This window comes from Argopecten irradians, chromosome 8 (assembly GCF_041381155.1).
Source record: "Argopecten irradians isolate NY chromosome 8, Ai_NY, whole genome shotgun sequence".
Taxonomy (NCBI): Eukaryota; Metazoa; Mollusca; class Bivalvia; order Pectinida; family Pectinidae; genus Argopecten; species Argopecten irradians.
Window position 1 is genome coordinate 12,253,446 of NC_091141.1, and position 17,339 is coordinate 12,270,784.

Sequence of the window (17,339 nt, forward strand, 5' to 3'; positions counted from 1 at the left end):
ACTATATACATGCTTGTCTCTCATAGCAGTATCAATGGACAAAGTGTTGAGACAACATGTAAGTGATTGGTAGATCCAAGAGAAAGGTGTCTTCAGAAATAGAAGTCATTTGTTATAAAAACAACATTTATATACACAATTCATACACGGCTTCTTATATGTTACATGTACATGTAAGCATACTGCAGGTGGATCACATTGCACTCGATCATCCACACACACAATTGATACACATATTGCTTACCTGTTACCTGTGTATGTCTGTGTAACGATAGGCTACATTGCACTATATTTTCCACTCACACCTTGTCGTACATGTTACATGTGTGTATTTGTGTGTCAACGTATGTGAGTCGGCTGTGCAGTATCATAACAGACTTTGCTGATCGTTTTAAACTTGAGCAATACTTGGTATTTCTGTTGTCCTTGTTGAAGAAATAAGAAGTAAAACTATTAGCTTCCAAAAAAGCCAAGAAGGGTTTCAACATTATTACACGTGTAAGTGACTACAGTTAAGTTTTAGATAGACCTGTATACCACAGCATGCATATTTTTTTCTGATCGTACTTCTGTTCACCAGGTTCGGAATAGTTCTTAACACACCCGGAGGTAGTTTCAATCAAACTGACCGAAAACAGGTCGATTGGAGTTTGGTTTATACATGATACGCCTACACAAGTTCACACAGTACCAAATATCGTTACATTACATATCTACATGTTTATGAGGCAAGACCACGATAATAGCACGAAATAGGCAGCGAAACAAAAGTTTATGAAAGCATGATATTCAAATCAAGAATCATTTTGATATTTTTTTTATGAGAGAGAGAGAGAGGGAGAGAGAGAGAGAGAGAGGTCACCCAAGTGACGCAGGGCAATATGAATTACGGAATAAAACTAAATTACATGCTGCCACAACTCTCGTTTCCATTATTCTCGCGGTACTGTCGACTATGAGGAGGAGCGTGTGGTAAACAAACACAACGACAAACACTTCATGGTAGGTTATCTGTCAACTTAACGGAAAAGGCGCCATTAAAGAACCTTTTAATTAAAATGTTTTGTGCCCTGATGATGTACCAGAGCGATACTTTTGTTTCAGATATATTTGCAAGTGAGAACCTCACTATTGTTTCTACACAGAATGCGACACAAGGTACCGGTACAAGACCTTCTAGATGTATATGTGTCATTAATACGGCAAAAGAACCTATCAAAACATTGTGTAAACTCCAGTGACTGGGCCCATTGGAAGTCGTGGTATTTCTTAACTGTGACTTGGATAGAAACTGGTTTAAACACCCGTTACATTGGGCACCAATATGTAGGTTTTCTAACAGAGGTGTTTTGATGCACAATTGCAGCGTCAGAAAGATGTTTGAAGTAAAAAAAAAACCGACACAGTCCTACTGAGTGCAGTAATTTAAACCTCTTTCAAGATATGTACCTAAGCGATGGGAAAACGAAGCTTTACAGGCAGAGAGTGTGAGAAGGATAACCACAGGTTTTGAGGCAGATATACCACCAAGTGCCCTCAGATATAATTCAGGAAGATGCGAAAGTTGCAACGAAATGCACAAACTCTATGGTAATTTATTACAACGTATCGATCGTAACAAAGCTACTAGCGAGGAACTTGTGTCATGCAATGTACGACTGAACTCATTTACGAAAGTTTTCCTGGGTGTGGGTCATTGACCTCAAACCAATTAATACGCAAATCATATTGATTCTGGTATTTTATAGATATTGTTACGAAAATGTGTACATCTGTGATATCTAGGTCAGGTTAATGCAATCAGCTGTGTCAATTACGATTGCCGTTTAAATGTATTGTAAATCTCTTTGACTCTATTTAGAAGTATAATATATCTGAGTTATCTTTATCTTATCTCAGTAATAGTCGCCAACTCGTATTTACATCTAGGTACTCTGTAATGCTGCCAGTAGTAATTTAATACGTCCTATCCGGGGCACTGACATCTTTGTTTATGATTTGTAATACAATATATATATATATAGGTACGGAGGCTCTCATTGGTTATTGTCTCCATCAGTTTTTATGTTGCATTACGTCATTGATCGGTCCGTCGCTACGCTGGATCCTCGATGCGCATGGGCGTATCGATGCTCCAGCGAGTTTTCCTCCATTCATCCATGCAGACGTTATATTACGTAGCCTCAGATCCGAGATAATTTTACCATATTGGAAACTCTGAATTTATTTATTTAATGTTTGTTTAATACTCAACGGCACCAGGCACGTTAGTAAAACCGATATATGTTATATCGCTAACATTTTTATATCGATTTATTCTATAATATCATTCCGTCAGCTAGGGGTTGCCCACAGAAACTTTATTCATATCTCAATGTTTACTTTCCTCCTCCCAGAACGACAAATCAATTTGAACTCTAATATTGTCTGCGGCGCCTCATTAGCCTTTTTAAATGCCTATAACGCAGTAATATCATCGAAAGATACGAATGAAAACGATAGCTAAGAAATAAGCAATGTTTAGGAATGTAACTGTACACCTCAGGTCGGGGAAAACGCATTTAGTAACGATGAGTTTACAAAATAGTCATGTTTCTCTAGACAGAAAAAATACAAGTGTGAAAACGTATTCGGAATGACATCGTTTAAAGTGGGACCATTATGCATGGATACAGTTTCAATCAAAATGGTAAATGAGAGCTCGGTTAAAAAATATTATCTTGTTTTAAAATATTGTCGTTTTTTATGTAAGTCGAAAAATAAAGTTTTTTTAATTTACCTACTCAAGTAAAGAGTTTGTGCATGACAAGAAATGTTTTATGTGGAATGAAAGATATCGAAATAAAGAAAGTCTAAACTAAAAATATATTGTTTGCATTATCACGAAAACGTATTTCGTGCTCACGTCAAACGTTTTGCGTAGAACATTTTTTTATCAGTGTGTAGAGTTTTTATTTAGTGTGGAAATGATTTTCCTCTTGGTGATCACGTGATAAGTTAAATGCGAGGACGTAAAAGAAAACAAAATCTTATCTTGCATATTAATAACTATATGATACATGTGGCTATATAGGACATTCGTGTGCTTGACTTTGTTAAATTCTAAGAGTGCATTTCAATTTGCACATATATCGGAAGTTCAAATGAAGTTTAGGGTAGTTTGAATAGGCAAACGTAGTAGGACAGGACTAAAACACCTCTTCAGTTTGAATACGTAAAATAAAATTTAAAGGTCACCTTCCTGTCATGACCTGGACGTGACAGTGCATATTGACAAGTGTCTGACCTTACGAATACCCTTTAAACAATCATGATCATGTAGCAAGAAAAGAAGGTATCTGGTGAGACAGGTGGGGTATTCGTATCATGTAAGTACAGATCGTATCAGATTGTAATTTTTATATAGTTAATAACATATGTTGTTGTACAACAAATGTTATGACAGTAACAATAAATGGTAAAATTGATATGACTTCTGGTCATCAGCCACATGCGCGTGCTATATATTTGAATCTGGTAATATGACAATTGATTGGTGTAACTTATTTACCTTACCAATTTCCTTGAAAGGCATTAAAGCGACCCTTTTATGTTATTTCATATCGTTAGCTGATTATGCTTAGCATCATACTAACAACGTGATTCATTTAAGGATGTCCATTGTCTACTTGTTTAGGGAGACTGGTATAATCGTAATGTGTGGAACCTTTTAACTGTGCCAGAGATACAAAACAAGTACTCCCCCATCCTGTCACATTGTACTGACTGCAGCTAAACAAATCGTCACAATCCTTTTATACAGAGCGTTGAACAGGTCTTAGAGCAGAAACCATCTGTTTCATAGAATATATAAGTCATGTCTCAGGGACGGAACCCAGAACATTCATCGCTGTGACGAGCGATCAATCAACCAAAAGTGGGTAACGTCATACTTGTGTGGAAGTTTTGATATATTTGTATGTTGACCATGGCCATGGTGAAGTGTGAGTGTATGAGATTATATAATGTATTGTCGTGCATGTGTACGTGGTTACCTCATCTATATATAAATTCTATTTTCACTTTCATCTCTATCCTGTGTTTCTATTGGTTCTTCCTAAACTGTACTCTCATTGGGCCGGTTATAGCTATAAAGGCACGGTTTCACTTCTATTTCATTAGTCTGGAGAAGCTCCTCGAGCTGGTCAGACTCATTCTTCTCTCTTTCCTTCTGTCCTGCTGTCTATGTGTAGAACGTGTGTATGTTTGTTCTCGTTAGTAGCTATGTATTAGCTGACCGTTGAGATGGTGTGATGTCCCTGTGTCCTGTTACTTACCTGTAATGTGTCCTACACAGGCAAAAGTGCCACGCATGAAATACATGTGAAAAACGCATGATTCTCATGCGAAAATTTCATGCGTATTTGAGCTGTAAAGAGCACACCTGTATCTCATGCGTAAACGCATGATTCTCATGCGTAGAATTCCACATGCGTAAATCATGTGTAGCCACATATGAGAATCATGCGAGAAACGCATGATTCTCATGCGTAAATTTCAACATGCGTAAATCATGTGTAGCCACATATGTAAATCATGCGTATCACATGCGTTGCACGCATGTAAATTATATCATATGTAAATCAGCCGAAAAGTGCCACGCATGTTTTTCACATGTATTGTATGTATGTGAATGGTGATGCATATCACACATGTAAATTATGTCATATAGTGTAATCTATTCCCTTGCATTTTATATTTGTAATTAATTAATCAAATTATGTATGTAAAATACAAAAAAGAGCACATTTAATAAATTTGTAAATTATATGTCCCATGTCTAGACATTCTATCATGATGATAAGAAAAAGTCTCCAATTGTTCTAGAACTTCTCTAGAAATGCACTATATATAACAAGAACGCATTCCATGTCAAATGTCACATCTCGCATTATGTTATTGTAACTTAGCAATACAATCCTATGTCAAATCTCAAATTATATCAAAATGTAATTTAAGGAACAGACAAAAACTCATCAGATAAGATGAAAATTATTCATTTCAATTTGATTATGCACAAACAATCAAAAGATACACTGTAAAACAAAATTAATTCTCCATGCATATCCTAAATAACATATACAACATTTTAGATGTAGTTAAATTGTCAGTCTATAAGTGTGACACATTAAGCTTTCAACTATCTATGCCTTTTGCCTTATTATTTCAACACTAGATTCACTACTGGATATCAAAGTCCATTTCCTGTCTTCCAGTTGATATAAATGTTCAGTCTTTTGTTGTGTGGGATAAAAACACTTTTTCCAACAAGGCTTGTCATCCTAACAAGTTCATTTCATTGAAAATGTCCTTTTCAAATTAAGCTGTTTTCATGTCAATGCCAGTTCAAGTTCCCATGATCAACTTTCTGGATGCTGAGCTGATCCATTGATGACATCTGAACCATTTGCATTCTACCTATTATTGATCAATAAATGGTGTAACTTGCATAATACAGCTTCACAATTTCGCAGTTTTTCAGCTCCTCCAGTTGCTTGCCTCTTTTCATGTTTCCTTTCACTGTAAAAATCAAAATGGGAAAATATTACATATGGCATTGTACAATAATCTATTAAATTTCACGGATGAACAATAATTACCGGTAACACAAAGGCATAATCAGCACATGTATGTACATGCATGCACAACTAGAAAACTGGAAAGTCAGGAAGGGCACTGATAAATGACTGACCCACAATAAGGATATATCAGACTCTAACTTAAGCAGGGCCCCTTGATATATGCCATATGTTTATCAGTTAGGCCTAAAATAAAATATTGTTTCTTTGCCTAAACCTGACAGACCCACTTGAAAACCACTGACTCAAACTATTTATGTAAGTTTCAATTTTATGTTATTGAAATATTTTTTAACCTGTTTTCATGGATGTCAGTCAGATATTCCTTTTTTTGTTGGTATGCTTGCCTCATAAAAGTGTAGAACCTAAAATGTAGCTCTGTACAGTGCTATCACTTTACTAAAGCAAATTTTCACAAAAAGATTGGTCTGCACTTGAATGTTTGCTTATTGATTAATTCATCAGGCAATATATATTAAATTATTTACCTTGAATGAAAATTAAATTGTCCTGTATTGTAGCCTTCTCTGTCTGTCACAGGAGCTGGAGATTACATCGGTGGTATCAACCTAAAAAATCAACAACCATGTTCATTTTTTCGAAAAAAAAAATCAAAGGATTACATAAGTAATAACATTGATTAAGAAGACAAATATCTATGAAACTTCAATAAAACTTATCTGATGTATCAATGCGTATCGCCCATTTAAAATATTGTTTCAAAATATCATAAACCGGTAATATTCCAACTAAAGCTTTATACAAATAGATAACTTTAACACTAATTAACAGTATTTATTTTATACGCCAAATAGCTTACAATCGTTTCGGTACATTAATAACTAATGTACCGAAATGACTCTCGCTTGTACCGAAACGACTCCCTTTGTACCGAAACGACTTACATGTAGGCACCTAGTAACTGTACAACTCGGCACCGAAACGACCTGATTAATTCTGACTCCAGATTTATCTCATGTATTCATGGTATTGTTTTACTTCCTAAACATTTTGAGCATAAAAGTTTGATTTTGCATGCCTATATTTATTTTGTAATGTTGCAACGACACACTGTATTTTTTTATTTAAACTGATGCCGATCGCGAGTGACAGTGGCTCATCACTGACTGCATGTTCTGATCACCATTATTTAAAAAAAAAAACAAGCATTGTGATTCTAATTAAAAACTGTTAAGTTGACTTACAACGGTTTAGGCCCTATATGCCTCATCCAGTACAACTTACCATGTATTGTTCAGCTGTTATTCAACTGCTGTCAACATTCGTCAAGTCCGTTTGTCAGCGTCCTTCGCGATCGGTTCCGGGATGGTGTAATTTCCGAAACGACATAATCCGGATAGCATATTACGTGAAGATATACCGACATTTTTTTTTTTTTTCACTCAGAGCAGCAGAGAATCAACTAACCACCAGCTAACAGCAAATTTTCTTTTTTTTTTTTAAATTGAATAATTTTATCTATTCTACTTCAACACATACACCTACACAATATACAATATACATTTTTAACTAATGCATAAGTTACAGTACACACTTATATACTGTATATACATACATACATACATACATACATACATAACATACATACATACATACATACATACATACATACATACATACATACATACATACATACATACATACATACATACATACATACATACATACATACATACATACATACATACATACATACATGCCGCACACACACACACACACACACACACACACACTAACACACACACACACACACACATACACACACACACACACACACACATATACATATATATATATACATACATACATTACATACATACATACATACATACATACATGCATACATGCATACATACATACATAGTCCGTACATACACCCTCACATACACTCACCCTCACATACATACATACATACATACATACATACATACATACATACATACATACATACATACATACATACATACATACATACATACATACATACATACATACATACATACATACATACTAATACATACATACATACAAATGCATATTACATATTGAGATAATTTGCATAGCTGATACCGTGTTTTATTCTCATTTTCTCATCACGGTGATTACTTTTCTTTTGATTTTTAATACTCTATATCACATATCAATGACAATGTTGTATTACATATTTTCTAAAATTACCCTGCCTGAAGCATGCCTGTTATATATAGTTACAGACCAAACATCTGACATAATATTATCTAATATGATATAATATTTAATTTTACAATACGAGTTACGTCAAACTGAAATGTGTTAATTTATTTCACAATTTCCTTTAGCATGCAGGCCTGCTAAAAACAAGAGTCCACTGCACATAGTGCATATAGCAGGCTACACATGACATAATTATACAAAGTTTATTACAAAATTTTCCTTAAGATGCAGGCCTGTTAACAAAAGTCCACTGCACATAGTTCATGTAGCAGGCTACACTTGTGACATACTTATTCAAATATCCATTACTAGGGTATACTATCACAAATTTGGGAAACAATATCAATAGTTACTACTGTTTTCTGTTTAGAATTGCAAAAAAGCCAGAACTCATTTTTAAGTTGCTTCCTCAATTGTATTTTTGTAATTTCTGTGTTTGGAAGTCTGTTATTGTGTTTAATGTCATTTCTGCATTTCCATATTGTCCACTTCATGATACAAATAAAAGTGTTTATTAATAAAGCAAGTCTACTTTTACCAGGATAACCAAGAATAACAATTTCTTCTTTATCTAGTGTTCCTGAAATATATTCAGGTACAACGTTTTTCATTATGGTATCCATATAATCCAAAATAAGTTTCGTATAAGCACAACTGAAGAATAAATGTTGTATATATTCGTTTTCGACTTTGCAGAAATGACATTTTCCATCTGAGTTACCGAATTTCATTATCTTCTTTTCTGTATATATAAGTTGGTGGATACATTTCCATTGAAATTCTTTAATCTTAAGACATGTTAATATATTAAAACAATTTAACCAGATATCTTTCCATTGAAATTGTATTTGATAAAGGTTCTCCCATTTCATTTCAACATCGGGTCTATTATTCCCGTTAAGTTTCATGCTTACTGATTTGAGTTTTAAATTTTTATATTCGATTATTTTATTATATCGATCAATGATATTCAATTCAGAATCCACAAAAATATTAGATTTTTCCTCATTTAAGATATCTTCCTCGCGTAATATTCGTTTATATTTCATTGGTATTGCAGACTTCAATCTTGATAACTCTGAAATGCAGTTTCTTTTATCTCTTAGTTTCCCATAAATATCTTGATCACTTTTGAACTGTTTCTGTGTGGAATCCCATACCGACATTTTTCAATTATTAGATTGAAAAATAATAATCCTTTTAATTGCTACTTATCTTTAAGAATTATTTTAAAAAAGAACCTAACTTTATTGGCTGAACTAAAATCAGCGAGTATTATTTTTGATGTAGATAGATATGTCCGGAATACACTTGATTCCAGTTGTTAGAATGTTTAGTGACGTCAGAAACGTCACAGTCTTGTGCAAGTCCGGGATTCCATCCTAACTCGGTGGAAAGTTGGCTTTGAAGCCATGATCAGGGACCACCAAATATTTATAATTAGATCTAGGAATTGACAAGGATATTTCCATTATAATTTTTAATGCATATTTGCAATTGTAATGTTATACTGAATGGTAGCCTATTTAAGCTTATATTTTCAGGTTATTTCTAAAGGACACAAAATTAAGGTCACTGTTCAAATCCTAAACATGACCATAATATTTGAATATTTTGCAATTTGCTTAATTAAAAAAATCAGTCTACATCCGTCCCTTTGTATTAGATCAAATATTGCTGACAGATATGGTTCCTAATGGCTAATTAGAATTTAAATCCTGATATATTCTAGCTCGGGATACCATTATGTTTTACATTGAATACAGTTACATGTATATATATATCAAATGCAGTTATATGGCAGTTATTAAAATATTTTAATAATGTTGCATTAAGTTATATTTGGAAAGTAAAAAAAAAAAAAAAAAAAATCATACGGCCGGACTTATTTTTACACAAAAGCAATATTTGGTATCAATTTCATGTCTTGGTTCATTAAAATCTGTTCTCAAAGATATGTTTTGATCCTAATTTTCGTGTGGAGTTTTAATGTAACCGTTTTTTTTCTTTTCTTTTTTTTTAATATTTTTCAAATATGCGCACCTATACACTTACAAATAACTTAAGCCTATATTTGTTTTATAGGGCCGGTTTCATATTTACACAAAAGCAATATTTGGTATCACTTTCATGATAACAAGTTCTCGTTTCTTTAAAAATCTATTCTCAAAAGTGTTTAAATTTTGTTCCTATTTTCGTGTGGAGTTTTGATGTAATCATTTTAGATTTTTTGGAAGATATTTTCCGAACATGACGCGGGTATGTACTTAATATATATATCTGGATTTTTTTAGTTGCCTCGCACGAATCAAAAGCACATACCGCCCATACAATATAGTCTCTAACACTCAATCAGTTAAGGAGAAAATAGATTTTATAGAATAGACCGAAAAATGACATGAGATATTGCAAAAGAGTGAAAATATCAAAATTTAGGAAAAGTTTAAAATTTAACAATCGGAAGAAAATTCAAGTATGATTCTGACATGTAAAATATTTCATGTGATATTCATATGTATCATACGCATGTTTTTCACATGTAAATAGAAATCATGCGATTTTCATGTGTGAAATAAATGACATGTAAATCGCATGACAATCATTTGAGAATGACATGAAATTTTCATGCGAAAATCATGCGTGTCAAAAAGTCATATGATTTACGCATGAGATTCATGTGAAAATCACATGAAAATTGCCACGCATGATTAACCTGCGTGGCATTTTTGCCTGTGTAGGTGTGTGCGTACGTTATACAGGCGAAGCGGCTGGCTGACCTGCCGTGTGTGAGCATTGTACATGTGAACCTTGTTATATTTGTTAATAAACTCTTTAACTGTATTAAATGTGTTTAACCTGGGTATATGAGGCGGACGTAGGTTCAGTCCTACTACACTTGCAGACTACGGATATACTATGGAAGTGTTTACATTAGACAACTATTGATATCAATATGAGTAACCAGAGCAAATATCACAAGACAAACATTGATCTTTAGTATCTACATTATCTTATTTATATGCTGCTTAAATTGTGATATGCGGTAGACAGCAAGGATAATTTAGGATACACACCACATGTTAAACCAACATCTTAAACAGGTAAATAAATCGTGTCAACAATAACAATGTTATTTATATAATTGTAAAGTAGTCTTGATAAATCATTTACTAACCACGTTAGAAATAGTTTATTCTCTACTATCCATACTTTTTAGTTACCGCATTAGCGAAAAAATACAATATAACCTTCATAACTCGTTGAACAGTGACACAATTATGCCTTTGAGTAAGACTAACCATGACTGAATAAAAAAAATTATGTTTTAGCAGTATTTCTCCTCTTAAGAAAACCAATGGCAGTACACGTGTTAGCTGAAGAATTACCAAAACTGTTGTCAGTTCTAAAGACAAAGCTCCCAGATGCACAGAGGGTAAGTAATGTAGCACTGCACTAGGCTAACAGATACCACACACAGGCAACACAGTACAATGGAACACTTACAAAGGACAGGCTTTGAGGTAGCGCAGAAACAACGACACTTATACATGCTTAAAGGATAAAGGAGAAACCAATTTTATGACCAAGTTCAATTTGTAGACATTAAAACAAGAGACACTAGTATACAAGATGCTCATTAATAAAGCATAAAATCAGAAAAATGATATTCAATACTGCCAACATATTTCGTCGTTGACAGCGTTATATGATAGTTATTTCGTAGTTAATACTGATGCAAATAAAGGAATCAAATTCGAATCAAATTTTGATTAAGATCTGTATTTGGTATATATTCAGGTTTACACGCCCGTCTCTTTAATTACACGAGGACTGACCGGATATGACGTATACGTGGATAGATGGCCGGAAGTCACTGCCGTTCTAGTGAAAACGAGCGACGAAGGAATCAGTGTAATTGATACTAATTACCATTGACTACATAAAGCTGCTTTACAGGAACTGTAGAAACCAAACCAAGCATATTCCCTTTAGGCAGAAAATGGCGTAGAGAGGCTAATGATGTGGAGCCCACTAGTTGGTTATTTAGGTAGCAGCGTCAGTGTTAATGTACATGTATGGTTTGGGCAAAGACATGTAGATGGAAAATGTATAAAGAAATGTTTAAATCTAACCTGGTCTGTGAAACTTAAAGCTGACAATGCAAGTTAAAAAACTTGCATTTGAAATATTTTTTTTTTTGAAAATTGTTTCTGAGACATTCCCCAGTTATGACAGTGCCGTATCCAATGAAGTGGCAGCCATTTTTATTGTTGCTCTAGATCTGCTTAGTTACCTTCAGTGGCCAGCCCCCTATATACAAATGCCCCGATATTGCAAATAACAATGTCAAACTGAAAATAAACACTGCACTCACTTGACAAGGTTTCATTGAAATAATACATGAATGTGTTGTCAGCTAAATCCCATATAATATCCAAAACGATCTAATGAAACACTTCAATATACACTAGATTTTACACGTACTTCGACACGTGTGTGTCCTTGGTACAGTAGTTGTCACTTGTTCGGGACAGGTAGTCACGTGCACATGGCCAGTCGAGTACATCGGTTACGATAATATACGAGGATGGTTAATCATTTGGATTTCTATTCATTTATGTAAATGACAGCTTAGAGGATTTGATGTATTTTGTTGATAACAAGCCCCATATACGTTTATAGGTAAGTGTTTTGTTTACGTATTAGTAGGTGATACACAGTGGACAACTGCCAGGTGTGTATGTACGTGTATAGACTGAGCGCACGTGTGTCGATTCACGCACTTTATATAGGGGTCGGTGAGAGCACCGGATACAGACAGAGCGAAAAACAAAAGTGGCTGACCTCGATAGGGGGTTGTCTCATAAACGATTCTTGAAATACAAGTGTGCTTATTTTTTTTAATCTCAGTTTAAATTTTTTTTAATTGCATTTCAGCTTTAACATCTACGAGAAATCGTTTGGTACTGCGGTCTCTATATACACATATTTTATATGTTTATATGTAAATCTAAATAGCACTATTATTGAAATATATCTACTGTGTACTAAAACACAAAGATGGCAGAATAGGTTTATACTGTAAACATGGACATTTTCGCGGGTGGTCAATTTGGCGATTTCCATCAGCAAATTATACGTTTGTGGGCATTTTCGCGATCAAATAACCTCCGGGTTAATTATTAAAATCTGTTACTTGCCTCCCTTGATTACTTTTTGACAGGTGTAAGAGTATTACGGAAGGTGTATAATTAAAAATCTGTATGCATATCATTATATTATACCGTTCTGGGTACATTGCAAAACGGAGATAAAATACTGTATATCAACTAATTTTTGTGGCGACGGTTCATTCCATACGACTTATTCATGGCGATTATAGTTTCGCGATGTAGACCTCAAATGAACTATTTTACCTGTATTTGAAATATTTTTACGATGTTTTATTTTCCCGATTTTTTTATCGGCTGCGAAATATGCAAAAATCAGTTACACGCGAAAATCAGATGATGTAAAGTATAACAAGGCGTATATCATGAAACTTATTTTACATTCAAACAAAACACCTTGACAATGAAAATCCAAAAAATATCAAGGAGAAAATAAGATATGTACAATATTGTTGATATTGTTTTTATGTAATTAAACACGCAAAGCAAACTAAGTCTATTTCCTGTTTTGAATGCACTAAATTGATATGTTAATTAGAGTTAATGGTTGAACTCCGTTTGATTCAATTTTAATGAAATAGGACCCAAACCACGAAAAGGCCACACACATTTACCTATTTGAAGACGCAGAAGATAGCGTGCTGAGCGATCTTCTAGTAAACAGTGGTCTCTTGAGTCAGCCAATCATCTTTATAAGTAAGTATAACATTAATCCGTTAGTTAATCTAACGCAAACTGGAGAAGTTGGGACAGTGTAGAGTTCAGTAAGAGTTTACACGGTGGTTTCTTATTGCGTACTGTTTTTATACTATCACTTTGCCCCACGTATTGCTATTCCTATTTTAAAGAAAGCAACTTGTCATTCTAGTAGTTGACAAAACACAAAGTTGGTTTTACATCAAATACATGATAACTGAAATTATTACAAAAAAATCCTATTTACTCTAGTAGTTATATCTTAATTATATATCCAAGTCGTGAAGATTTGACACGGGGGAAATAACCAGTTACACGGCAATTTATCGGTATTCTAACTTTTTCCTTATAGCGGGCGTGTTTTTAAAAACTTCTCAGGAGATCAAAGATATCGTCTGTAAGGAGTCAGCCTATATAGAACAGCTTTCCAACGCTATACCACTGTACTGCTGTACATCTGCCGGACAATTACCGTGAGTAATAATAAAATATTGTATTTGAATATGAAGAACATTCCCTTTTAATAAATATACATTACAAGCTGTAGTATTAGTTAATTATCATGGTGATCAAGAAGTAAAGATATCCCGACATAGCACACTTTTTACACTTCTTGGTTGCATGTTAGAATCTTATGTTGAGGAGTTAGCAGGTACTGACTGTAGGTCGGTACTTTTTCTTCAGGTGCTGACTGTAGGCCGGTATTTTTTCTCGTGGTACTGATTGTAGGCCGGTGTTTTTTCTCCCAGTACTGACTGTAGGCCGGTGGTTATTCTCCAGGTACTGAATGTAGGCAGGTGGTTTTTCTCCCAGTACTGACTGTAGGCCGGTGGTTATTCTCCAGGTACTGAATGTAGGCAGGTGGTTTTTCTCCCAGTACTGACTGTAGGCCGGTGGTTATTCTCCAGGTACTGAGTGTAGGCCGGTGTTTTTTTCCAGGTATTGACTGTAGGCCGGTGGTTTTTCTCCGGGTACTGAGTGTAGGCCGATGATTTTTCTCCATGTACTGACTGAGGGTTGGTGTTTTTTCTCCAGGTACTGAGTGTAGGCCGGTGGTTATTATCCAGGTACTGATTGTAGGCCGATGGTTTTTCTCCATGTATTGACTGTAGGCCGATGGTTTTATTCCAGGTACTGAATGTAGGTCGGTAGTTTTTCTCAATGTACTTACTGTAAGCCGGTGGTTTTTCTCCAGGTACTGGCTGTAAGCCGGTGGTTTTTCCCCAGGTACCGCCTCCCCATCTCTTAAATCTGGCACCACTTTATATGGTCCTAGCAGATGACAGGGCGCTAAACCAATCAAACAAAACATGCCAGCTTTACATTATACTACAGTCATAAATTGTAGCATTTTCCTCAGATAATATTCTCTGAAAAGCTTCAGCGTTATACAATATAATTCAATTTCGGTTTTATTTCCTTATTTCACTGTAACTGTTTCCCAAATCATCGAATTATGGACCTTTTGTGCTCCACAACCCATCCTTTGCACCTTTTGATAAAGCTGATCGAATTTTCGATTTTTAGGCCCCCATCATCAGATGGTGGGCTATTCAAATCGCCTTTCGTCCGTGGTACGTCGTCCGTCCGTCCGTCCTTCCGTCCGTCCGTTAACAATTCTTGTTATTGCTATTTCTCAAAAAGTACTGAAGGGATCTTTCTCAAATTTCATATGTAGGTTCCCCTAGGACCCTAGTTGTGCATATTGCATTTTGGGACCGATCGGTCAACAAGATGGGCGACAGGGACCATCTTGGATTTTGATAGTTAAAGTTTGTTACCGCTATTTCTCCGAAAGTACTGAAGGGATCTTTCTCAAATTTCATATGTAGGTTCACCTAGGACCCTAGTTGTGCATATTGCATTTTGGGACCGATCGGTCAACAAGATGGCTGCCAGGCAGCTATCATGGATTTTGATAGTGAAAGGTTGTTATTGCTATTTCTCAGAAAGTATTGAAGGGATCTGTCTCAAATTTCATATGTAGGTCCCCCATAGGTCCCTAGTTATGCATATTGTGTTTTGGGATCGATCGGTCAAACAAGATGGCCGCCTGGCAGCCATCTTGGATTTTGATAGTTAAAGTTTGTTATTGCTATTTCTAAAAAAGTACTGAAGGGATCTCTCTCAAATTTTATATGTAGGTTCCCCTAGGGCCCTAGTTGTGCATATTTCATTTTGTAACTGATAGGTCAACAAGATGGCTGCACGGCCGCCATCTTGGATTTCATTGTTGAAGTTTGTTAGCACTATTTCTTAGAAAGTACTATAGCGATCTGTCTCAAATTTTATATGTAGTGTGTTTGAAAAAGTTTGAAAAGCAGGGGAAAGATCCCTCTTTCCATTGTCAGACATAGATCATTCTTTGGTGGGCGCCAAGATCCCTCTGGAATCTCTTGTAATGTATTTGATATGAGGTTTGCAGAGAACAACCCATGTGTTATTGAGCTGTTAACGTCGAAAAAACGAAAGGTTTCTTATCAGAGAAGTGTATAAATTTATTCTCCTCGAATAGTTACAAAATGTCCTGACACAAGTGATTATTATAAATATTTTTAGTGAACTGCCAAAAGGATATTCTGCACGATGTCTCCGACAAGAAGACTATGACACAATTTTAACGGGAGTATGGTATAAAGATTTCGACTACGTTAAAAGCGTGAAAAGAATTCTGTCGCTTGGAGCTCTCAGTGTTGGAGTGGAAGACTCATCTGGTCAGTTGATTGCCTGGACATTACAGCACGTGACTGGTTTACTTGGCATGACTTATGTTATACCTGAACACAGAAACAAAAAGTTAGGAAAATACGTAACTGTGGCTCTCGCACAGAAAATGATAGCTCAAGATGGCTTTTGTTTCGCTGGGATAGAGGAAGGAAATTCAGTTTCGCTGAAATTACACGCAGGGATAGGTTTTGTTAAAATGGACCAGGATCCCATTTTTTCAGTTTACACTCAAACCGGATTAGAATCTGATGTTAAAGATATAAAAGTACCTTCAATGCTGGATAAAGGATGGAAGTAAATAAACCTTGGATTGACCTCTATTGTCATACAATACGTGTAAAATCTTTAAATGAAAATTGATTACGATTATAATCCATTAATATAATTACTTTTCCTATGTGATCTGATCCAGCAGAACAAATGTTGTCATTATGTGATTTAATAAATAAAAATGACAATGAAATAACGCCTCCTGCTGTTGCTGAATATCCTTTACTCATTTTATAGTTTTTTTCTTCTTAAATAATCAACACTAATTATTTTTTACAACTTTGCATTTTACAATTTGAGACGAGTTATGCGAACTTCCACGTAGTCAGATGCGTTTGTTAATTGGGTTATGATGAATGTACATACATTAAGAGACAACGGCAGTAAAACTCATACCTATTCACTTCCCATTGGTGATATTTGTAATCACAGTGGCGCACGACCACTCAGACGCAGTCGACTAGACACAAGCTAAGGATGGCAGCATTTTGAATGAAGTAAAGGCTTAAACAGACAAGAAACTCGACTTACAGTTTCAATTTCCAGTTAAATTTTGGACGAAATTTTATTGATATTAAATGCATCAAAAGGTTTTTAACGTCAGACTATTTAACTACTTTCCAAATTATTACTTTAAGTTATA

At 34.9% G+C, this 17,339-nt stretch overlaps 1 protein-coding gene, 1 long non-coding RNA gene and 1 pseudogene across 8 annotated transcripts; 1 reads left to right on the plus strand and 2 right to left on the minus strand.

Moving 5' to 3' along the window:
* Positions 1-17,339, minus strand: part of LOC138329382 (uncharacterized) — a 39,072-nt pseudogene that overhangs the window by 9,856 nt on the left and 11,877 nt on the right.
* LOC138329383 (uncharacterized) lies at positions 3,244-16,896 on the plus strand. 7 transcript variants are annotated; one of them, XM_069276329.1, is made up of 6 exons: positions 3,244-3,368; positions 11,165-11,265; positions 11,631-11,744; positions 13,585-13,699; positions 14,052-14,172; positions 16,259-16,896. In XM_069276329.1, exons 2-6 carry the CDS (start codon positions 11,188-11,190, stop codon positions 16,722-16,724), a joined length of 894 nt encoding a protein of 297 aa, XP_069132430.1. In that variant the 5' UTR covers positions 3,244-3,368; positions 11,165-11,187; the 3' UTR covers positions 16,725-16,896. The 7 variants fall into 7 exon arrangements, with proteins under 7 accessions (XP_069132430.1, XP_069132431.1, XP_069132435.1 ...); XM_069276330.1 differs by having other exon boundaries at positions 3,251-3,368; positions 11,162-11,265; XM_069276334.1 differs by having other exon boundaries at positions 3,306-3,368; positions 11,181-11,265.
* On the minus strand, positions 5,021-7,179 carry LOC138329385 (uncharacterized). Its single transcript, XR_011209450.1, has 3 exons — positions 6,864-7,179; positions 6,107-6,187; positions 5,021-5,559 (listed from the first exon to the last, which is right to left on the minus strand). It is a non-coding gene; the product is annotated as an uncharacterized lncRNA (long non-coding RNA).